The sequence below is a fragment of the Moschus berezovskii genome, chromosome X, assembly GCF_049115385.1.
Source record: "Moschus berezovskii isolate FMDL1 chromosome X, NW_MosBer_1.0, whole genome shotgun sequence".
Lineage (NCBI taxonomy): Eukaryota > Metazoa > Chordata > Mammalia > Artiodactyla > Moschidae > Moschus > Moschus berezovskii.
The window spans coordinates 59,990,397-60,008,139 of record NC_142488.1 but is presented as its reverse complement, the minus strand read 5'-3'; the positions used below and the strand labels follow the sequence as shown (position 1 = coordinate 60,008,139).

The 17,743-nt window shown below is 39.1% G+C and overlaps 1 protein-coding gene across 7 annotated transcripts in view; it reads left to right on the top strand.

The window, feature by feature from the left end:
• The window catches only part of OPHN1 (oligophrenin 1), a 534,987-nt gene that overhangs the window by 261,118 nt on the left and 256,126 nt on the right, over positions 1–17,743 (top strand). For all 7 annotated transcript variants that reach the window (XM_088833841.1, XM_088833840.1, XM_088833845.1 and 4 more), the window contains 4 exons: positions 2,370–2,480; positions 9,340–9,444; positions 12,150–12,279; positions 14,771–14,874. In XM_088833841.1, the coding sequence (XP_088689967.1) occupies positions 2,370–2,480; positions 9,340–9,444; positions 12,150–12,279; positions 14,771–14,874 (450 nt within the window). The remainder of the gene's footprint in view (positions 1–2,369; positions 2,481–9,339; positions 9,445–12,149; positions 12,280–14,770; positions 14,875–17,743) is intronic.

The following is a 17,743-nucleotide window of genomic DNA, read 5'->3' as shown; positions in this document are numbered from 1 at the left end:
AGAGCAGAGAAATAGCTCCAAAAGGAATGAAGAGGCTGAGACGAAGCAGAAACAGTGCCCAGTTGTGTATGTGTCTGGTGGTGAAAGTAAAGTCCTATGTTATAAAGAACAATATTGTATAAGAACCTTGGATGCTAGATCAGTGAATCAAGGTAAATTGGAAGTGTTTAAACAGGAGAAGGCAAGAGTGAACATTGATATTTTAGGAATCAGTGAACTAAAATGGATGGTAATAGTCCATTTAATTTAGATGACCATTTTTTTTACTACTGTGGGCAAAAATCCCTTAGAAGAAATGGAGTAGCCCTCACAGTCAACAAAAGAGTCCGAAATGCAGTACTTGGGTGCAATCTCAAAAACAATAGAAAGATCTCAGTGTGGTTTCAGTAATCAAATCTATGTCCTAACCACTAATGACAAAGAAGCTGAAGTAGAGCAGTTTTATGAAAAACTGCCACACCGTCTAGAACTAACAACAAAAAAGATGTCCTTCTCATCATAGGGGACTGTAATACAAATGTAGGAAGTCAAGAGATACCTGCAGGAGCAGGAAACTTTGACCTTGGAGTATAAAATGAAGCAGGGCAAAGCTAACAGAGTTTTGCCAAGAGAACACATTGGTCATACCAAACACCCTCTTCCAACAAAACAACAGATTACTCTAAACATGGACATCACCAGATGGTCAGTACCAAAATCAAATTGATTATATTCTTTGCAGCTGAAGATGGAGAAATTCTATTCAATCAGAAAAAACAAGACCTGGAGCTGACTGTGACTCAGATCATGAACTCCACACTGTAAAATTCAGACTTAAATTGAAGAAAGTAGGGAAAACAACTAGATCATTCAGGTATGACCTAAATCAAATCCCTTACGATTGTACAGTGGAAGTGACAGAGGAATTAGATCTGATAGAGAGAGTACCCTAAGAACTATGAATGGAGTTTCATAACATTGTATAGGAGGTGGTGATCAAAACCATCCCCTAGAAAAAGAAATGCAAAAGAGCAAAATGGTTGTCTGAGGAGGCCTTACAAATAGTTGAGAAAAGAAGAGATTCAAAAAGCAAAGGAGAAAAGGAAAGATATACCCATCTGAATACAGAGTTCCTAAGAATAGCATTACTTTGCCAACGTCTTAGAAGTGTTCCTTTCATCTTAGAAATGTTCCATGTGAGTAAAATCAGATTGTGTGAGCTCCACAGAACTATCAGAGTCCCACATTACTTTGCCAACAAAGGTCTGCCTAGTCAAGGCTATGGTTTTTCCAGTAGTCATGTATAGATGTGAGAGTTGGACTGTGAAGAAAGCTGATCGCCGAAGAATTGATGCTTTTGGACTGTGGTGTTGGAGAAGACTCTTGAGAGTCCCTTGGATTGCAAGGAGATCCAACCAGTCCATCATAAAGGAGATCATTCCTGGGTGTTCATTGGAAGGACTGATGCTAAAGCTGAAACTCCAATACTTTGGCCACCTCATGCGACGAGCTAACTCACTGGAAAAGACTCTGATGCTGGCAAAGGTTGGGGGCAGGAGGAGAAGGGGACGACAGAGGATGAGATGGTTGGATGGCATCACCGACTCAATGGATATGAGTTTGGGTAAATTCCGGGAGTTGGTGATGGACAGGGAGGCCTGGTGTGCTGCAGTCCATGGGATCGCAAAGAGTTGGACACGACTGAGCAACTGAGCTGAACTGAGCTGATTCTGGTTCTTTAGACTATGTTTGTTGGTTTATTTTACTTTTTTGTACGCTTTGTAACATTTTGTTGAATGCTGAACATGATGCCCTGGGTAAAAGGAACTGAGATAAAAGGATGTTATTATGTGGTTTTATGCTTATCTGACTAGGATTTAGGCTGTGCTTAATTTGCTATAACTGCTCTTGCTAGAGGCGAAAATCTCCTCTGGTATCTTTGTATTTTTGTCTTTGGATTTTTTAAGAGATCTTAAATGAGTTCTGACATTGGTTGCAGCAACAGGCTTCTGCTTCTGGGCTTCTGCTCTGGTAATCTCAGATTCTCTATATTCAACTATCTATCCAATTTTTGAGACAGTTGTTTTTCCTTTGATTTCAGTGGTCTGTTGGTTTTAAGAAGAGTGGTTCATTCTCAGTTTAGCTTTTCCTTGTTTGAGGATGAGCACAATAACTTCTAAGCTTCTTATTTGTTAGGCCCGAAACCGGATATCCTGCATCAGTCAATTTTTCTATCTTGGCTTCATGTTTCTTATTTGTAAAATAAAGGGACAAGATCACTGCTTGGTAGGATAATTGTCTTCCAGCCCTAGCATTCTGTTGAATCCATAAACACTGACTTGCATGAATGACTACGCCAATATGTGACATTTATTACACTTCTTCTTCAGGCAGACCTCCAGGTGGACAAGGAGAGGCACAATTTCTTTGAGTCATCTCTTGACTATGTTTATCAAATCCAGGAAGTTCAAGAGTCTAAGAAGTTCAATATTGTGGAGCCAGTAAGTTCTAATGATGAATGGTCTAAAATTATTTACCAAATGTCAAGTAAATGTAGAGAACTTTGATTATAAAATTGGAGTCTCAAAGAATATGAATATAGTCAATGCTTAATAATGAATGTCAAAGAAATAGACACACTGGCTTGTGTTATTCTTGCTCTCTAACCGATGTTTTCTCTCTCACTCTTCCTCACTCTTCCCCACCTTCCTCCCTCCTCCGATTTCTCTCTATAGCTATGATTTTTCTTTATATTTCTTTTCCTCCTCTCCTTTCTCCTGTTTTTTGATTTTTCTGTCACCCTTCGTTTTACTTTGTTCTCCTCCCTTCCTTCTTCTCACACTTTCATAAGGTTTCTGAAAATACCCATCATATCCCAGACACTGTTCTAAGAATGCATGTTTCTTGCATTCAGTGACTTCCCATTCTATTTTTACTTCTATCCTTTAAATATTTTTCTAATTAAATATCCTTAATATATTATACAAGATGATGTACTGTGGTTTGATAAGTATTTTGATTTTTAGCAACTTTCTTTTTTATTATAAAAACAATGTAAAACAGTTGCAGAAAAAGCTAGAAAAAAATTTTAATATATGTAAAACAAATACAACATATCTCCCATACAGAGATGATCACTGTTAATATTGTGGTGTTTGCCTCCTAAATTCTGTGTCTGTTATATTCTTTTGTCTATTTATTGTGCATATGTACTTGTTGGTGAGGGTGTGTGTGCACATGTGCATGTGTGTGTACACATATTACACATAAGCATATATATCTGTGTATATGTTATCTGTGATCACAGTTGTATATATCTGTATATGTACATTTGCAAACAAATATTTATTCATTTATCCAATAAGCATTTGTTGAGCCTCTGTTATATGCAGGCACTGTGGTAAATACTGGGTATCATATAGTGAAAAAGACAGACTCAGTTTCTGTCTTTGTGAAGACTACACTTTCATGGGGTGGAAAGAAGGATACACATAAATAATTTGAGTTATGGTAATGGCTAAAACAAAGAACAGGAACCGACAGCTACTTTAGGTCAAATGGTCAAGGGGGATCTCTGACAGTGTCATTTAAGATGAGATCTAAAGAAAGAAAAGATAAGGCAATGTGAATAATCGGAAGAGAACTTTCCAGGCACAGAAAAGAACACATGTACATAGTCCTTAAGTTAGTAAAGAATGGTGAGAATGGTGTTAGTAAGTCCTTAATGGGGAGAAGGCAATGGCAAGCCACTCCAGTACTCTTGCCTAGAAAATCCCATGGATGGAGGAGCCTGGTAGGCTGCAGTCCGTGGAGTCGCTAAGGGTCGGACACAACTGAGCAACTTCACTTTCACTTTTCACTTTCACACATTGGAGAAGGAAATGGCAACCCACTCCAGTGTTCTTGCCTGGAGAATCCCAGATAAGGGGGAGCCTGGTGGGCTTCCGTCTATGGGGTCGCACAGAGTCAGACACGACTGAAGTGACTTAGCAGCAGCAGCAGCAAGTCCTTAATGGTGTTAGTAAGTCCTTAAGTTAGTAAAGAATGATGAGTATCACTGATGAGAGAAAAGGAGGGTGGCAGGAAATAATATCTGATAAGAAGGCATAGGACCTTTAGGCATGGTGAAGGGGTTAGATTTTAGTCTGAATTGTAGTAGAAAAATCACTGATGCATATTAAATAGGATATGACATGAGCTGATTTTGTTGTGTGGAGAATAGCTTGGAAGAAGACAGTGTTGGAAATGAGGAAATGAGTTAGGCTATCCCAGTGGTCTAGGCAAGTGAAAATGTTGCTTTGGGTTAGGGTGGTGGTAGTAGAAATAGAAAAGAATGATTGGATTAGAGATATATTTTGGAAGCAAAACTGACAGGGCTTACTGATTGATTAGACTAAGATGTGAGTGAAAGAAACCAGAATTCTTTGCTTTTTGGCTTGACTGACTAAGTAAGTAGGTGGTGGTATCTTTTCTTGAGATGGGAAAACTTGAAAAGTAAAAGGAAGGATGTCTACATAACTGTGTGTGTGGTACATACACTCATGTGCATTTATATATATGTTTGTACATGTACACATATATACCTGTATGTATGTATGTATATTTAGGGCTTCCCTGGTAGCTCAGTTGGTGAAGAATTTGCCTGCAGTGCAGGAGACTGGGAATTGATCCCTGGGTCAGGAAGATCCCCAGGAGAATGAAATGGCAGTCCACTCCAGTATTCTTGCCTGGGAAATCCCATGGACAGAGGAGACTGGTGGGCTACAGTTCATGGGGTTACAAAAGTTGGACACAAGTTAGTGACTAAACCATCACCACCACCATGTGTGTGTGTGTGTATATATATATATATATATATACATATACACATGTGTATAGTACATAATTATGTACACAGTTTTTAATATGTTTATGTATATATACATATATTGGGTTAGCAAGAAGATTTGTTCAAGTTTTCCCATGATAACATCTTACAGAAAAATCCCGATAAACTTTTTGGCTAACCCAATATATTTAGTTTGTGTTTGTGTGTTTTGTGTGTGTTATTCGATCAGTCATGTCTGACTCTTTGTGACCTGATGGACTATAGCCCATCATGCTCCACTGTTCATGGGATTCTCCAGTCAAGAATACTTGAATGGGTTGCCATTCCTTTCTCCAGGAGATCTTCCCTACTAGGCATCAAACTTGGGTCTCCCACATTGCAGTCAGATTATTTACCATCTGAGCCACCGGGGAAGCCTATAAATTGTCGTTATGTACATATATACTTGGCAAATTTGGAAAACTCAACAGTCGCCACAGAACTGGAAAAGGCTGGTTTTCATTCCAATTCCAAAGAAAGGCAATGCCAAAGAATCCTCAAACTACCACACAATTGCACTCATCTCACACGGTAGCAAAGTAATGCTCAGAATTCTCAAAGCCAGGCTTCAACAGTACATGAACCGTGAAATTCCAGATGTTCAAGCTGAATTAAGAAAAACAGGAACCAGAGATCAAATTGCCAACATCCGTTGGATCATCAAAAAAGCAAGAGAGTTCAAAAGTCTGTTCTATACATCTGTGTCCCTTTTGCTCTCTTGTATACAGGTTTATTGTTATCATTGGGCAAGGGTGGGATGATTTGGGAGAATGGCATTGAAACATGTATATTATCATATGTTAAATGAATCGCCAGTTCAGGTTCGATGCATGACACAGGATGCACGGGGCTGGTGTACTGGGATGAACCAGAGGGGTGGGATGGGGAGGGAGGTGGGAGGGGGGTTCAAGATGGGGAAGACATGTGCACCTGGGGCAGATTCATGTCAATGTATGGCAAAACCAATACAATAATGTAAAGTAATCAGCCTCCAATTAAAATAAATAAAAGGTTAAAAAAAAAGCAAGAGAGTTTCAGTAAAACATCTACTTCTGCTTTATTGACTCTGCCAAAGCCTTTGACTGTGTGGATCACAAGAAACTGTGGAAAAGTCTTCAAGAGATGGGAATACCTGACCACCTGACCTGCCTCCTGCGAAATCTGTATGCAGGTTGAGAAGCAACAGTTAGAACTGGACTTGGAACAACAGACTGGTTCCAAATCAGCAAAGGAGTATGTCAAGGCTGTATATTGTCACCCTGCTCATTTAACTTATATGCAGAGTACATCATGGGAAATGCTGGACTGGATGAAGCACAAGCTGGAATCAAGATTGCCGGGAGAAATATCAATAACCCCAGATATTCCGATGACACCACCATTATGGCAGAAAGTGAAGAAGAACTAGAGTCTCTTGATGAACGTGAAAACGGAGAGTAAAAAAATTGGCTTAAAATTCAACATTCAGAAAACTAAGATCATGACATCTGGTCTCATCGTTTTCTGTCAAATAGATAGGGAAATAATGGAAACAGTGAGATACTTTATTTTTCTGGGCTCCAAAATCACTGCAGATGGTGACCGCAGCCATGAAATTAAAAGGCACTTGCTCCTTGGAAGAAAAGCTATAACCAATCTAGACAGCATATTAAAAAGCAGAGATATTACTTTGCCAACGGAAGTCCATCTAGCCAAAGGTATGGTTTTTTCCAGTAGTCATGTGTGGATGTGAGAGTTGGACTATAAAGAAAGCTGAGCATAGAAGAATTGATGCTTTTGAACTGTGGTGTTGGAGAAGGCTCTTGAGAGTCCCTTGGATTGAAAGGAGTTCCAATCAGTCAATCCTAAAGGAAATCAGTCCTAGATATTCATTGGAAGGACTAATGCTGAAATTGAAACTCCAGTATTTTGGCCATCTGATGTGAAGAACTGACTCATTGTAAAAGACCCTGATGCTGGGAAAGATTGAAGGCAGGAGGAGAAGGGGATGCTAGAGGATGAGATGGTTGGTTGGCATCACCGACTCTATGGATATGAGTTTGAGTAAGCTCTGAGAGTTGGTGATGGACAGGGAACCCTGGTGTGCTACATTCCATGGAGTCACAAAGAGTTGGACATGACTGAGCCACTGAACTGAACATATATATTAATACACACATATAGATGTGTTTGCATGTATATAGTATGTAAATGCATGTTTATATGTGCTTCGTTGTTTACTTTCTAAAAAGAATAGAGCAGTTTTTACTACTTCCTGTTACACTTTACTCTGTGGTGGCTCAGATGGTAAAGAGTCCTCCTGCAGTGCAGGAGAGCTGGGTTTTATCCGTGGATCAGGAAGATCCCCTGGAGAAGGAAGCGGCTACTCACTCCAGTATTCTTGACTGGGAAATCCCATGGATAGAGGAGCCTAGCAGTCTTCAGCCTATGTGGTCGCAAAGAGTCTGACACAACTGAGCAACCAACACACACACACACACTCACACACACATTACACTTTACTATTGCCATCATTGAGCATTGATTTTTAATATGTTTGTATTTCACAGACGAAATTTTTATTTTGTTGTTATTTGTGTATATTTGTTTTTTATTGGAGTGAACATTTGAAACATTAAAAAATATATTTTATTGATCATTTCTATGTCCTTTGTAATGTCCCACCCCCTCCCCAATAAATTTCTAATTTAAAAATTGTTTTTCAAAACACTCTCCGACATAAATCACAGCAGGATCCTCCAAGACCCACCTCCCAGAATATTGGAAATAAAAGCAAAAATAAACAAATGGGACCTAATTAAAATCAAAAGCTTCTTCACAGCAAAGGAAACTCTAAGCAAGGTGAGAAGACAACCTTCAGAATGGGAGACAATAATAGCAAATGAAGCAACTGATAAAGGATTAATCTCCAAATTATACAAGCAGCTCCTGCAGCTTAATTCCAGAAAACTAAGTGACCCAATCAAAAAATGGGCCAAAGAACTAAACAGACATTTCTCCAAAGAAGACATAAAGATGGCTAATAAACACATGAAAAAATGCTCAACATCCCTCATCATCAGAGAAATGCAAATCAAAACCACAATGAGATACCATTTCACACCAGTCAGAATGGCTGCTATCCAAAAGTCTACATGCAATAAGTGCTGGAGAGGGTGTGGAGAGAAGGGAACCCTCTTACACTGTTGGTGGGAATGCAAACTAGTACAGCCACTATGGAGAACAGTGTGGAGATTCCTCAGAAAACTGGAAATAGAACTGCCATATGATCCAGCGATCGCACTCCTGGGCATACACACCGAGGAAACCAGAATTGAAAGAGACACATGTACTCCAATGTTCATTGCAGCACTGTTTATAATAGCCAGGACATGGAAGCAACCTAGATGTCCATCTGCAGATGAATGGATAAGAAAGCTTTGGTACATATACACAATGGAGTATTTCTCAGCCATCAAAAAGAATGCATTTGAATCAGTTTTAATGAGGTGGATGAAATTGGAGCCAATTATACAGAGTGAAGTAAGCCAGAAAGAAGAACATCAATACCGTATATTAACGCATATATATGGAATTTAGAAAAATGGTAACCTAAACCCTGTATAAGAGACTGCAAAAGAGACAGAGGCATTTAGAACAGTCTTTGGGACTCTGTGGGAGAGGGTGAAGGTGGAATGATTGGAGAGAATGGAATTGTAGCATGTATATTATCATAAGTGACCAGTCCAGGTTCGACGCATAAATTTTCCTCTGTTCAAAAAAATAAATAAATAAAAAATAAAATACCATGCAATAACATCAAAAAAAAAAAACCACACAAAAAAAATTGTTTTTCAAAAAAAGATCCTTGGATATTTTAGTATTATGATATTTTCATTATGATCATTTATCCATTTTTACTTATTGTTTTTATCAACAAATATTTGAGTCTCCTTCCCTAGTGGCTCAGCATTAAAGAATCTGCCTGCAATGCTGGAGACGCAGGAGACAGTGGTCCAGTCCTTGGGTCTGGAAGATCCCCTGGAGAAGGGAATGGCAACCCACTCCAGTATTCTTTCCTAGGCAATCCCATGGACAGAGGAGCCTGACAGACTACAGTCCACGGGATCACAAAGAATCCAACACTACTGAAGTGACTGAACATGCATGTATTTATGAGTACTTACACTGTGCCAGTCCTGAAGATATAAAGACAGTCTATTCCCACATTATGTTTATCCTGTCCACATTTTGATTGGTTTCATATGCTATCTGAAAATGGTATTGTTGAATAAATTTGTTAGTAGTTCTTATTTTCTGGATTTGAGTCCAGTGTGAATGTTTAACCTAATGAAAAAATAGCTATGTGTAGACCTATTTGTGTTTGCTTTACTGCTTTTAACACTATACTGGTTAAACACTGTGTGAAGTTTCTTTCTTGTGTATCTTGTTTCCGTTTATTTGATTAATGAGAAGACGGTGGTGATAAAGTTATTTTTATACATTTTCTCTAGGTCTTGGCCTTTCTTCATAGTCTCTTCATTTCCAACAGCTTGACTGTGGAACTAACACAGGATTTCCTCCCGTATAAACAACAGCTTCAGCTCAGTTTACAGAATGTGAGTTTGCATGTGGGTTTCTTCACCACTCGTTGCATTGCAATTGGATATCAGTCTCAATATCTTGACTTTTGAATTTTAGGTTATCATATCCCAGCTAATTTGTGAGGACCAACTGGTATGGATCACAAATATTTTAGTGTAATAGATTGTACTCTTCCAGTTTCAACTATTCCCTGAGGAACATTCTTTGAGGCTGACTGTTGTTCAAATCCACCCTTCCACCCACTAACACATCTATCTATCCAATATTTATTAAATGTTGCTAATTTGCTATATCTCTCCCAGATTAGAACTCACCTATGGGGTTATTTAAGTACAGGTCTTATGCTAGTAAGTCAAGATACTCTCTTTGTAGGTTTTATTAATATGAATTCCCATTCCTCCCTTCCTTTTCTCATTTTTTTTTCTCACTACATTCAGTTCAGTTCAGTCGCTCAGTCGTGTCCGACTTTTTGCGACCCCATGAATCGCAGCACACCAGGCCTCCCTGTCCATCACCAACTCTTGGAGTTCACTCAACCTCATGTCCATCGAGTTGGTGATACCATCCAGCCATCTCATTCTCTGTCATCCCCTTCTCCTCCCGCCCCCAATCCCTCCCAGCGTCAGAGTCTTTTCCACTGAGTCAACTCATCGCATGAGTTGGACAAAGTATTGGAGTTTCAGCTTCAGCATCAGTCCTTCCAGTGAACACCCAGGATTGATCTCCTTTAGAATGGACTGGTTGGATCTCCTTGCTGTCCAAGTTAAATAAATTATCTTGAAAGATTGTCTTAACCTTCTTTCCCATGCTGATTCTTATAGATGGACATAGGCACAGCCTTCCCTTCCTTGTTGCATATCATTTTTCTCATTTAGTTATTTAACCCACATTTAACAATTACTTAGGTATATAATGAACATATACCTTGTGCCAGGCGTTGTAAAATGCCCTGAACATATCATAATGAGGCACGTTAGTTTTTGTCTTTAGGGATTATTCAGTCTCTTAGAGCTGAGAGAGATAAACAGAGATACAGCATGATTACTTATGAAAAGTGCTAAAATAGAGTTAAGACCAAAAAAGTTAAAAAAGCACAGAATATAGAATAATTGTCTGATACAGTAAAAGAAAGCACCACTGAGGTAGTGATTTTGGATTTGTTACATTGCGTAAAATTTATAGATGAATTTTTGGATGAAAACAATTAATTGTTTATGAGATTCCTGACTTACACTTGTTTCTTTCTGGGTACTCTCTTTCACCAGAATGTGAGAGTTCCTATCTTCTGCTGATTTACAAAATATTCCTATAACTAGGTGAATTACTTAATATTCCTCCAAATATAACTTGAAAAGTCTGAGTTTAGCAACAATATTTGCATATATACAAACTCACAAGATAATCTACAGAGTGAGTTCAACTAGTTAGGACAGCCCACATCACCTTTTTCAATGACATCATGTGACAATCTTGAGACTAAACACTAAAGACCTATCTCTAGCGATTCTAATATACACATTTCAAACTGTGTTTTGCCATTGTTTTCTAGTAATGTACTTTTTAACATACTACTTAATATTAGCTTTTCTTATTCATAAGCATGAAAACGTAGCTTTTCTGTTGACCCATGTTCAAAGAGAGCACACTCTCATAGCCTTTATTCTAATGGCCAGGATTTGATTCAGTGTCAAGTAACCAGTAACTTTACTTGAGACAGAATGTAGAAGTTGCCATGATAATATTATCCTAGGGAACCTTCTTTATAGCCTTCCTTTTTGTAAAGCAGAGGTAGTGTTATGCTCAGAATTCTTAGAGCCTTTATTTCTTGGACCCTTTTGTGATTTCCATTAGAAAATGTCTCCCAGGTACACTGTTATTTACATTTCTCTCTCCCTTTTTGCCTTTAGTACTGTTCAGTTCAGTTCAGTTCAGTTCAGTCGCTCAGTCGTGTCTGACTCTTTGCGACCCCATGAATCACAGCACGCCAGGCCTCCCTATCCATCACCAACTCCTGGAGTTCACTCAAACTCATGCCCATCGAGTCAGTGATGCCATCCAGCCATCTCATTCTCTGTCGTCCCCTTCTTCTCCCGCCCCCAATCCCTCCCAGAATCAGAGTCTTTTCCAGTGAGTCAACTCGTTGCATGAGGTGGCCAAAGTATTGGAGTTTCAGCTTTAGCATCAGTCCTTCCAATGAACACCCAGGATTGATCTCCTTTAGAATGGACTGGTTGGATCTCCTTGCAGTCCAAGGGACTCTCAAGAGTCTTTTCCAGCACCACAGTTCTAGTTAGTATGCCACTCAACACCTTATGTTTTGCTATGTTGTAGCACATGATACGGAGAAGGCAATGGCAAGCCACTCCAGTACTCTTGCCTAGAAAATCCCATGGATGGAGGAGCCTGGTAGGCTGCAGTCCGTGGGGTCGCTAAGGGTCGGACACAACTGAGCAACTTCACTTTCACTTTTCACTTTCACACATTGGAGAAGGAAATGGCAACCCACTCCAGTGTTCTTGCCTGGAGAATCCCAGGGACGGGGAAGCCTGGTGGGCTTCTGTCTATGGGGTCACACAGAGTCGGACACGACTGAAGTGACTTAGCAGCAGCAGCAGCACATGATAAAAGCTGAGAAAACTGCACTGAGTCTCTGATCATTGAATGCTTATTTATGATGATGGTGCTGATGATAATGATTATGATGATAATATCTTGACAGACAAGAAATCATTTCTCCAGTACCCGAGAAGAGATGGAAGAACTTAAGAAAAGGATGAAAGAAGCTCCACAGACATGCAAACTTCCAGGACAGCCAACCATCGAAGGCTATCTCTATACGCAAGAGAAATGTGTGTGGGAATACAGGGATAGCCACTGGGTTTAAGTAGGCTGATGCCCACTGTCACTTGGCCTCTCCAAACTCCAGGCACCCATATAGTTCATAGACCCCTTCCAGCTATGCCACTTTGCAAACCAGCATGAGAACAGAGAAAATAAAAAGGAGGGCGAAATTAAAGGGGGAGGTTAAGGATTTGTATTACAAAGGCTTTGGGATGAAAAGACTTAAGATTTTCTCTGAGATTCAAAATGGGGATTGTTAATTGCTTAATGCTTTCAATGACTCTGACTTAAACTAAAAGGAAGGTAGGAGAGAGGAGGCATAAAATAATATTTATTATGCCTATTATGTGCCAGGCATGGTGTTAAGTGCTTTAAATATACTACTTCATGCAACCTTTGAAAGCACTTTACCATACCCATATTCACATGAAGCCACGGAGGCTTAGAGAGATCACTAACTGGAAGTCACCTAACTATCAAGAAACAAGACTAAGTGTAAAGTCAGGTTTGTGAAATGCCAAAACTTATGCTCCTACAACTGTACCCTATACCTTCCATTGCCTTAGGATCACAAGATTACCTTTAAAACACTACCCAACCATTGTGATTTCAGTGAACAACACAGTTGTTCATTACTAATAAGGGAAATAGTTTATCTTATTCAGTTACTGAATATTTTAGAGGTTTAAGCTTTTCTGCCTCCTAATGTTATGTAAACCTGTATATGCTATTTGATTTCCTTTTGAACTGTGATACAATGTCTCCAAAGCCTGTGACTTCAGTCTCTGACCTAGTGAGTAGGTAGAAAAGACTATTCAGAGGTTACCAGTGGCAAAACCCACTGAAATCCACAAACCATGGTATTTCAACATTGGTATTATCATACTTTTCCTCCCTTAGAGTAGTCCACTTTGATGGTTTTCAAAGATGTGTTCTATTTGTCAGGTTCAGTTCTTCACCTCTCCATTGCAGGATCTCTCAATCTCAGTGCTATTGACATTTCAGGTTGGGTAATTCTCTGTTTTGGGAGGTCATCCTATGAATTATAGGCTGTTTTGAAGCATCTATAGCCTCTTCCCACTTTATTCTGATAGTACTTCCCAACTACAATAACCTAAGATGTCTCTTGGCATTGTCAAATGTCCTCTGGGAGGCAAAACTGCTTCTAGTTGAGAACCACTGCTGTGTTAAACGAGGGGCAGAGTAATGAGTATGTTGTCTTGACTCTAATATCAACTAACTATGTGATCCTTCTATGCCCCAGTTTTTTTAATTTTTCAAATGGATATGACATTTCTACTCAGTTGAATGTATATTTACTAAAAATCCTTTTTTCCAGATAATGTGTAATGCATGGGGGTACAAAAAATGGATCAAACTTAGTTTTTTTGACCTCAAGGAGTTTGCAGTCTAATGAAGACATAAGTATACTAAGAATTATAATGAAGTGTGTTGATTATTGCATTCGGAGAATATATCTATGGGCTTCACTGAGGAAGTGATATACGAACTTATATGTGAATTAAGAGTGGGAGTTTGACAGGTTAAAAAAAAGGCAAAGAAAATTCCAGGTGTATACCATTGCATGAATCAAGGCACAGAGGTCTGTGAGAGTGTATTTTATTTGTAGGGTTATCCAGGAAGAGTCCTGGTTTATACTTGTTGTCCAGATACAATTATTAATAGTGCCCTGTTCACTATTAAATATGTCCTGAACTTGGTCTATCAATTATATTGCCAACTATTTATTTGATAACTGAATGTGTTTCAATGAGTCAGGAGCATAGAGTTGAGGAGGGCAAAAAGCCAAGTTGAAAAGCTAAATACAATCACATTATAATAGGCTTTGTGAGCCAACCTAAGGAATTTGGAGAGAATGGGAAATCCATAGGTGGTTTATAATAAGAGGAATGATATAAATAGAGATATATATTTTAAAAATATTCTCTAACAAAAGAGTAGAGAATAGACTAGAAAGGAGTGATCAGAGAAGGCCACTGAAATCATTAATTGGAGAAATAGTGAATTTTTGTTTTTTTGGAATATCTTATAAAACATTTTTTTTTGCCAAACATCAGAAATAGAGTCCTGAATGAATTCCGCTATAAAAGGAGTGAAAAAAGAGACATGTAAGGGATAGAATGAGCAGAACCCTACCACCAATCAAATAGGGCAGGTTATAGGGAAGGAAAAGCAGAAGATTACAGATGTTCCTAGCTCATACAGTAGAATGTATAATGGGATCATTCACAGGGAACACAGTAAGGAGATTGGTTTGGAGCAAGCCAGAGCAGATGTGGAAAGTAGTTGATGAGGATTACAATAACCATATGTGTAGTGGGCTGGTGGTACTGCATAGCTGGAGCTCAGGGTAAAGGTAGGACTAGATCTGGATCATGACCATGAAAAGTAAACTGTGCACAGGTTCTGTCTTACAAGTAAACTGACCATGCAGCCAAAATACTTATTCTATCAGTTCACTGTTGCCTGTCTTTGTAGGGGCTTTGGGAATATCCTGGGTGAAATACTACTGCCAATATGAGAAAGAGACCAAAACGCTCACTATGACGCCTATGGATCAGAAGCCAGGTGCTAAGCAGCAGGTCAGTTCTTTTATGGGCCACACGTTTTTGAAATGCATCTGTGACTGAATCTCAGAAAAGAATATATATTGACTTCATGTCAAAGAATTGAATCTACGACTGTCACATGAACCCACGTCTTCATGTTTCCTTGGCCTAAGTTTGCATTGGCCCAGATACTACTCAGTTGAGTGAAGAATCTCTGTTAATGATTTCAGGCCTTCTGAAAGTGCCTTTACTCTTTTAGATCATTGTTACAAGTGTCTATCACATTGTACAAAGAAAATTTACCAAAAAAATGGACAAATTGGAAGGCGAGAGTATTACTTGCTTTTAAGAAGGCTCTACTATGGATTCTTTTAAATAGTGTTTTTTAAAAAAGCATATTCCAAAATTCCTTTTTTAAAGGAGTATTCTGTCATCTAAATTTGAAATAACCTATATACTACATTTTATGCAATACTCAAATATCTTTAAGCACTTAATTCCTCTGGAAAGGCCTCCAGACTTGCCTCTACTCCCCAAAATGGCAAGACGAGTTCAACACCTGACATGATAATTCACTTACTATCATGAGGAGGAACTTGATACTGTTTATATTATATTATAAATTCTATACTATTTTCTGTATGACCACCCAGCTAAAAAAATTAGTCTGTCATCTCAGTTTTTCCCATCTTTGTAGGGGCTTTGGGAACATACATACATAGAACCCTGAAGGTTTCTTAAGATAAAAGCTGATAGACTGACTATTCATATTCTAAAGGTAGTATTGCTTTAACTGTCTTTCAGAAAGGGTCTTAGGGCATAATTTATAAAAGTTTCCATTATTTATAAATTGTTTACAAAATGAAACAAGGTTCACTTGTTAGCATTGAAAGTTGTGATGCATGAAAATCCAATTTCCATAGGCAGAAATTTGGAGACAATTTTTCGGGGCCAATTTTTTTCCATTGTTGGTTATTTCCATGGAAGATCGCTCTTGTGTGGCTTGTTCATAGGACTATACCAAAAAACTACAGTCAACAAGACAGTATGGTACAGGCACAAAGACAGAATTATAGATAAATGGAACAAAATATAAAGTCCAGAGATAAATCCACACACCAGAGACACTTTATCTATGACAAAGGAAACAAAAATATACAATGGAAAAGAGAAAGTCTCTTCAGCAAGTGGTACTGAGAAAACTGGCCAACGATATGCAAAAGAATGAAACTAGAAAATTTCTAACACCAAACACAAAAATAAACTCAAAATAGATTCTAAGGCCTAAATGTAAGGTGAAAACTATAAAACTCTTAGAGGAAATGCTGCTTTTCTTTTTTTGTCATTAACAAGAAATTTTGGCATTCTGATTTGAATGTGGGTTAAACATGGGATGCACCTCTCACAGTTCAGTTCAGTTCAGTTCAGTTCAGTCACTCAGTCGTGTCCGACTCTCCGCAACCCCAAGAATCACAGCACGCCAGGCCTCCCTGTCCATCACCAACTCCCAGAGTTCACTCAAACTCATGTCCACAGAGTCGGTGATGCCATCCAGCCATCTCATTCTCAGTCGTCCCCTTCTCCTCCCGCCCCTAACCTTTCCCAGCATCAGAGTCTTTTCCAGTGAGTCAACTCGTCTCATGAGGTGGCCAAAGTATTGCAGTTTCAGCCTCAGCATCAGTCCTTCCAATGAACACCCAGGATCGATCTCCTTTAGAATGGACTGGTTGGATCTCCTTGCAGTACAAGGGACTCTTAAGAGTCTTCTCCAACACCACAGTTCAAAAGCATCAATTCTTCGGCGATCAGCTTTCTTCACAGTCCAACTCTCACATCCATACATGACCACAGGAAAAACCATAGCCTTGACTAGATGGACCTTTGTTGGCAAAGTAATGTCTCTGCTTTTTAATATACTATCAAGGTTGGCCATAACTTTCCTTCCCAAGGAGTAAGCATCTTTTAATTTCATGGCAGCAATGAGCATCTGCTGTGATTTTGGAGCCCCCCAAAATAAAGTCTGACCCTGTTTCCACTGTTTTTCTATCTATTTCCCATGAAGTGATGGGGCCAGATGCCATGATCTTTGTTTTCTCAATGTTGAGCTTCAAGCCAACCTTTTCAGTCTCCTCTTTCACTTTCATCAAGAGGCTTTTTAGTTCCTCTTCACTTTCTGCCATAAGGGTAGTGTCATCTGCATATCTGAGGTTATTGATATTTCTCCCAGCAATCTTGATCCCAGCTTGTGCTTCTTCCAGCCCAGTGTTCCTCATGATATACTCTGCATATAATTTAAATAAGCAAGGTGACAATATACAGCCTTGACGTACTCTTTTCCTATTTGGAACCAGTCTGTTCCATGTAGTTCTGACTGTTGCTTCCTGACCTGCATACAGGTTTCTCAAGAGGCAGGTCAGATTATGACTCCAGTACTTTTTAGTTTCTGGTCTGCCAGTTGCTGAAGAACTTTTAAATGTGGTTCCAGTAAAGTGTTGTTACACAGAATTTGTTCCATTTCTGTAAGAAGTTAGCTTAAGTATTAATATCTGATTTTGCCAACCAAGGTCCGTCTAGTCAAGGCTATGGTTTTTCCCGTGGTCATGTATGGATGTGAGAGTTGGACTGTGAAGAAAGCTGATCGCCGAAGAATTGATGCTTTTGAACTGTGGTGCTGGAGAAGACTCTTGAGAGTCCCTTGGACTGCAAGGAGATCCAACCAGTCCATTCTAGAGGAGATCAATCTTGGGTGTTCATTGGAAGGACTGAGGCTAAAACTGAAACTCCAATACTTTGGCTACCTCATGTGACAAGTTGACTCACTGGAAAAGACTCTGATGCTGGGAGGGATTGGGGGCGGGAGGAGACAGGGATGACAGAGAATGAGATGGCTGGATGGCATCAC